The 7,520-nt window shown below is 36.3% G+C and overlaps 1 protein-coding gene across 1 annotated transcript in view; it reads right to left on the reverse strand.

The window, feature by feature from the left end:
- Nucleotides 1–7,520, reverse strand: part of ARID2 (AT rich interactive domain 2 (ARID, RFX-like)) — a 186,703-nt gene that overhangs the window by 70,129 nt on the left and 109,054 nt on the right. Inside the window, exons 7-10 of the mRNA XM_011936060.1 lie at nt 1,982–2,048; nt 1,638–1,888; nt 1,210–1,306; nt 920–1,129 (exon numbers count right to left, since the gene is read on the reverse strand). Of these exons, the coding sequence (XP_011791450.1) occupies nt 920–1,129; nt 1,210–1,306; nt 1,638–1,888; nt 1,982–2,048 (625 nt within the window). The remainder of the gene's footprint in view (nt 1–919; nt 1,130–1,209; nt 1,307–1,637; nt 1,889–1,981; nt 2,049–7,520) is intronic.

A 7,520-nucleotide genomic window follows, 5' to 3' on the forward strand; every position in this document is an offset into this window, starting at 1 on the left:
TGTCACCCAGGCTGGAGTGCTGGCACGATCACAGCTCACCACAGCCTCAACCTCCCAGGCTCAAGCGATCCTCCCACATCAGCCTCCCAAGCAGCTGGGAACTACAGGCATGTACCACTACATCCGGCTAATTTTATTTATTTTTCGTACAGATGAGATCTCACTATGTTTCCCAGGGTAATCTTGAACTGGGCTCAGGCGATTTTCCTGCCTTGGCCTCCCAAAGTGCTGAGATTACAGTTGTGAGCCACCATGCCCAGCAGTGGGTATCTGTATACTTGGAAAGATTCTCAAGTGATTCTGATGTGTAGCCAGATTTAAGAACCACTGATATGAAAAGTGACATATTAACTTCTCAATAATAACAGTTTTCAAGCTGAATCTTTATTAACTGTGATTTTAATATTTATTACACCTGAGACAGATATCATTTTAATCATCGAGTAAAACATCAATATGGCATGTGTTAGTATTTAAAACTGATAGCTCTTACGGAGGTGAGTTCATTGATTTTTAAAGATTGCAGAACCACCAGCAACTTCTAGGAACAGAAGGAAACCTGTTTCACTCAGCTTTAGTTGTTTAATAGTAGTAGCTGGCCATATGAAACAGAAAGACCTGCTCTCAGATAACTTAGATACAGCAGTTTTGTCCATTTCAAATTTAATACATAATAACAGAAATTAAGAGAAGAAATAGGAATTACTGATAGCCATGTAATCCTGGTCTCTAAATTATAGATGTTTCTTGCTCATGTAAAACAGGCAGAAAGAATAATGGAACCAAGTATGCCTAAGGAGGTAATGACTCTTCAAAATAAAATACTAAACCCCACATATAAATTGAGGGTTTTGTACAGTACCATATTAAACATTTTTCCTCAATAAAGAAAATAATTTGTTTTTTGGTCCAATCTTACCTATGCTCTTTTCCACTTTTGCAATTTTTGTGCAAGCAACATCTCCCATTTCCGTGAGCATGTATAGCACCTCGAGTGTTGAGATTACAAGCAGCACATCAGGTAAAGTGAGATGACAAATGATCTCTCTATACGAATCCTGATCCACATATTCACAAATTAAAACACCATTATCTTCTGCTTTGCAAAGATTTCCCAAAATTTCCATGCCTGAAAAACATAAATATGTATTATTAAGAAATGATACAGTTTGTTTACTTTAGAAAGTAAATACTACAGTGAAAACTCACCTCTCATCTTTAAAAATCTATCCCTTGACATTAGACATTTTGTAACAGTATGAAACATCAGATGAGTAGTTTTGAAATCAACAGGGTCCAATAAAAGCTGGAAAAAGAAACAACACTACTATTGAGCTATGCTTCTTCCAGAGTTGTATATTTCAAATTTAACAAAAATTTTTAAAAAACCAGGATAATGTTGCATAACGTTAAAAAATGTAATTATTGTAAAAATAGCCATCACTGAATTTAAAGCATCATTTCAAATAGTTTTTTCCATAAGTGTGTGATACTTCTACATCACCATTTTTAGCAATTAATACATGTAAGCATTTAATAGTCTATAAATACGGTAACTAAAAAATGCCTCATCCTAAAATTGTAACATAAATGTTGCTAACTATAAAAACTAGTTTAAGGTACAGTCACATGCTTACCTCAGCTGCAATATTTCCTAATGTGTCAAGGCCTAATTGCCTTAAAGAAATAAAATGACTATGTGCAGAAAGTAATAGGAAACGAAGACAGGTACGATTAGCTGCCAAGAGCTTAACATTGCCCTCCTCAAAGGAAAGATTTCGCAAAATCACTGCAATCTGAAGTACCCGCTGTCCTTCAATATCGTTAATGCCCAGCTTTCGAGGTGGATGAAATAAAGACTCCCAAATCCATTCTCCTGATGTACCTTCTACAACAGAAAATACATATTTCACTTAAATTAGTATTTCATTTATTATTAATACTTCAAAGGTTTTGAAAAAATTTGCTTTCACTAACTTACCATGAGACTTGTTTCTGTCAGAAATGAGGTCACGAACTTCATTATCATCAACGATGTCTTTCCAAAACTGTAATGAGAAGTTATTTAATTCTCCATGATTTGAAACAACTATTCCATTGCTTTAGAAATAGTCACACATAGGCTGGGTATGGTGGCTCATGCCTGTAAATCCCAGCACTTTAAGAGGCTAAGATGGCAGGATCACTTGAAGCTGGGAGTTCAAGACCTGCCTGGGCAGCAAAGGGACACCCTACCTCTACAAAATAGAAAATTTAAAACATTAGCCAGGAGTGGTGGCATGTGCCTGAAGTCCCCACTACTTGGGAGGCTGTGGCCTCAAATTCCACTTGAGGCCTGGAATTGAAAGCTGCAGTGAGCTGTGATTGTGCCACTGCACTCCAGCCTGGGCAAAACAGTGAGACCCTATCTGAAAATGAAATTTTAAAATAAGTTTTCAAAAATAGTCACACAATATGAAAATAATGTTTCTACTTATTTTTAGTTCATGTGGATATTGCTACATTCTAGGGAATTAATTCTTTGATGTAAATATTTTATTGTCTATAGTTTCTGATACTTATGTAAAAAGGCATCTTTTTATCTTTAGGGTTTTTTAACCTAGGGCCACAGATGACTAAAGGGACTGTGAAAGAAATCAGAAAACCTGTGAACTTGGATGGGGGAAAAATGACATCTCTATGTACATTAAACACTACTGGAAATTTGACATCTCTTTTTTTTTTTTTTTTTTTTTTTGAGATGGAGTTTCGCTCTTGTCACCCAGGCTGGAGTGCAATGGCGTGATCTCGGCTCACTGCAACCTCCACCTCCCGGATTCAAGTGATTCTCCTACCTCAGCCTCCCGAGTAGTTGGAATTACAGGCCTGTGCCACTATACCCAGCTAATTTTTGTATTTTTAGTAGAGACGGAGTTTCACCATGTTGGCCAGGATGGTCTCCATCTCTTGACCTCGTGATCTGCCCACCTCAGCCTCCCAAAGTGCTAGGATTACAGGCGTGAGCCACTGCGCCCAGCCCTTTTTTTATTTCCAGCAGTATCTCACTGTGTCGCCCAAGCTGGAATGCAATGGCACAATCTCAGCTCACTGCAACTGTGACCTCTGCGTCCCGGGTTCAAGTGATTCTCCTGCCTCAGCCTCCTGAGTAGCTGGGACTACAGGTGCTCACCACCACACCAGGCTAATTTTTGTCTTTTTAGTAGAGATGGGGTTTCACCACGTTTGCCAGGCTGGTCTTGAACTCCTGACCTCGTGATCCACCTGCCTCAGCCTCCCAAAGTGCTGGGATTACAGGCATGAGCCATCACGCCCGGCCTGGAAATTTGACATTTCTTTAGAATTTCTTCAACTCTGAATATTAAGAAATTAACTATAGCAATATTAGCAGTATTTGTGACATTATGTGTATATTTCAAAACAACTGGGTTTTTTTTGGAATCAAAGTTCTTAGGCATTTAAAACCATTAGTTGGAGAAAGGCTTACTGGCTTCATGTCATCATCAAAGAAATCCATTGCACAAAAAAATCCATGATAAACAATCTTTGGTAGCAATAAAAAAGAAGTAGGCACATTTTTTTTAAAGACAATGTTCAATCACCAAGAAAAAAGGTCCACAAAAATTCAGATATGAAAGATATCAGACACAGAACTTAAAATGACAATGAATAGTAAGTTCAAAGAAATAAAAAACTAAAAATTTTGGCAAAGGAATGAAAACCGTATGAAAGAACTAAAAATAAATTCTACAATTGAAAAACATAACTAAATTTAAGAATTCTGTGGATATGTTTAAGAAGCGATCAGATACAACCCAAGAGTAAATTTATGAGCAAGAAGAGAGGGCAAGTAAATAAGTCTGAAGTATAAAGAGACAAAAGGATGAAGAGAAAAAAAGTGTAGGAGACATAAGCACACAGTGAAAAGTTCTGACATACAAATAATTGGAGTTCCTGAAGAAGAGAAAGAATGGGCAGACAGAATATGTGAAGACTTAAGGGCAGAAAATATTCTAAAATAACTGAAAGATGTTAACCTACATATTTCAGAAGCACTACAAACTCCAAGAAAGATTAAAAAAAAAAAAAAGTATGGAAACATCATCATAAAACTCCTGAAGAACAAAGAGAAAAATCACAATATGATATTTTCAAAATGATGGAAGAAAATATCTGCCAACATATAATTTTTTTTTTTTCTTTTCGTTGAGACAGAGTCTCACTCTGTCACCCAGGCTGGAGTCCATTGGTGTGAGCTCAGCTCACTGCAACCTTTGCCTCCCAGGTTCAAGCGATTATCCTGCCTCAGCCTCCCAAGTAGCTGGGATTACAGGTGTGTGCCACCATGCCCAACTAATTTTTGTACTTTTAGGAGAGATGGGGTTTCATCATGTTGGTCAGGCTGGTTGTGAAGTCCTGACCTCATGTGATTCACCCATCTTGGCCTCCCAAAGTGCTGGGATTACATGGAATTACAGGCGTGAGCCACCACACCCAGCCTGCCAACATAGAATTTTTAAACAGTGAAACTGTTCCTCAAGAATGAAGGTGACATAAAAACATTTTCTAACAAATAAAAACAAAAAAGCTCATTATCTACAATCTAAGGAAGAATAAATGATAAAGGTAACTGTGGTTAAGCCAAATTAAAACACTTTCAAAAAGTCATGGGGTAAAAAAAAAACTACATGTAAATTTAAAATTTAGAAAAATACTTTCAAGTGACTATTTCTTTAGGCCATATGGAGTATGGTACTGGAATAGTCATCCTACCAAAACCCAACATGTGTGAAAAAATTGTTTTCAGAGATTGGAAAAAAGGTAATGCCAGATTGTAATCACTGAACAAGAGAAACAAATGCAGTTATTCCAATGATTGACTGATATTTTTACTTGGACATTAATTCTAGACTAAAGCAGAGGGAAGAGAAACCCAAGATATCAGAGTGATTGCTAAGCTGAAAACACTGAACAGAGCACAGCAAAGCTAAGGAGGCTAGAATATGAAAGCAAATTTTCAATAAGGGAAGAGTTATGCAGAGAAAGAGTCCCATGAGTCTACATACATATACTTTGAGTTCACTGCTAAGTACTAAGTTACACAGATGTATGTTCAAACTCCACAATGCTAGGCAAAAACCTGGAGAGAACAATTGTAAGAGGCTGTAATTAAACAATTCCTAGAATAGAGAAAACTCACATACACCTAGCTCATTCAGGAGAAATTCCCAAAATGTCATACCTAAGTAGAAGGAATAAACAAGCCCTAGAGTAAAGGCTAATCTACATATGTCATAACACAGCTTTAAAACAACCCTACTATGATAATCCATATATAAATTAACAGCCTGCTAAAACAAAGTTCAACATTCTGGAAAAATGCCAAAGTTCAGACACTCAACAATGTCACACTCACACAACATTCACATCTAGTAAAAAATTACCACACCTACAAAGAAATGAGGAAACACGACCCATAACCAAGATAAAAATCAGTTTCAAGAAAAATAAGATACTGAAATAACAAAGATAACAAGAAAACTAACAATGACATTTAAAAACTATTAAGTATGTTGAATGATATAAAAAATATGAACATAATTAAATAAACAGATAAGACAATCAAATAAAATTTCTTGAGCTGGAAAATGTAATACAGATGCTCCTTGACTTATGATGGGATTATGTCCCAATAAACCTACAGTAAGTCTAAAACATCATAAGTTGAAAATGCATTTAACACCCCCAATAAACCCACAGTAAAGTCAAGAAACTGTAAGTTTATTGTAACTTGGGAATCATCTGTATCTGCAAATAAAGAAAATACACAAGATTTGCTTAACTAGAAAAGATGAATGCATAACAATAGAAAATATCCACAATTCAGTACACAGAAAACAAAAAAGGTCTAAAAATAATGAAAAGCACTTTAGTGACCTGTGGAACACCACCATGATCTAATACACATATTCAGTCATCCCTCAGTATCTGTGGGGACTGGTTCCAGGACTCTCCAAAGATACCACATTTTCCAGATGCTCAAGTTCCTCATATAAAATGGTGTAGCAGTATAGTATTTGCATACAACCTACAAACATCCTCCTGTATACTTTAAATACAGTATACCTAATACAGTGTAATGTGACGTAAATAGTTGTTATACTGTCGTCTCTTAACTTTATTTTTATTACTTTTTACTTTTTTAAATTGCTTTATCCCCCAAATATTTTCAATCTGTGATTGGTTACATCTATGGATGCAGAATCCATGGATTCAGAAGCCAGATTGTAAATGTAGTACCAGGAAAAGAAGAGGGGTCTGGGTGAGGTGGTGGATGCCTATAGTCCCAGCTACTTGGCAGGCTGAGGCAGGAGGATCGCTTGAGCCCACGTGTTCAAGGTTGCAATGAGCTATGATTGTACCACTGTACTCCAGCCTAGGCAGCGAAGCAAGACCCTGTCTCTAAAACAAACAAAAAAAAAAACCAGAGGGGAAAGAAAAATATTTGAAGAAATGATTGTGAAAAACTCTCCAAACTTTATGTAAGATACCAAACCTGGATCCAAGAAACTAAATTAACCCCAAGTAAAATAAGCAAAGAAAACTGCAAGGCATATCATAACGAAATTAAATATCAGTAATAAAGAGAACATATTAAAAGCAGTGAGAGACTACAATACCTATACAAGAGCAATAAGAACAAAGTTGATTTCTTGTCGATAACAATGCTATCTTTAAAGTGCTCAGGCAAAACCCTAAAACCTACAGTTTTAAAACCATCACAAATATCCTTGACACATGAAGGCAAAATAAAATTTTTAGATAAATAAAAGTTGAGAGCCTAAACTTAACTACATCATTAATTTCCTAAAGTGTAAATGGGCTTAATGCACTGACTTAAAGGCAGACATTGCAGAAAAGGCAGACTGTGGGGAGGAGGAAAACAAGCGCTAACTGTATGTTGTCTATAAGAAACACTATGTATAAAAACACAGATAAAAACTATAAAGATGGGAAAAATATATTATGACAACATAATAAGAAAGCTGTTGCTAAGTTTCATACATAATGTTTTCTAAAAGTTAATTCATCATGAAAATACAACAACTGTAAATGTGTATGCAATTAACAAGAGAAGTTCAAAACACATAAGGTAAAAACTGACAGAACTGAAAGGATGTATAAACATTCATAATTACAGTTGATGATTTCAACACTCACACCTCAGGAAATTGTAGAACAACTGAACTCATGGAGCTGGAGAGTAGAATGATGGTTACCAGAGGCTGGGGCCAAGTGGGAATGATTAATAGGTACAAAAACATAGCTGGACAGAATGAATAAGATTTAGTATCTGATAGCAAAACAGGGTGACTACAATAATTTATAGGATGTTTAAAAATAACTAAAAATGTGGCCACGCGTGGTGGCTCAAGCCTGTAATTCCAGCACTTTGGGAGGCCGAGACAGGCGGATCACGAGGTCAGGAGATCAAGACCATCCTGACTAACATAGTGAAACTC

Source organism: Colobus angolensis, unplaced genomic scaffold (assembly GCF_000951035.1).
Source record: "Colobus angolensis palliatus isolate OR3802 unplaced genomic scaffold, Cang.pa_1.0 Scaffold150, whole genome shotgun sequence".
NCBI classification, from domain to species: Eukaryota; Metazoa; Chordata; class Mammalia; order Primates; family Cercopithecidae; genus Colobus; species Colobus angolensis.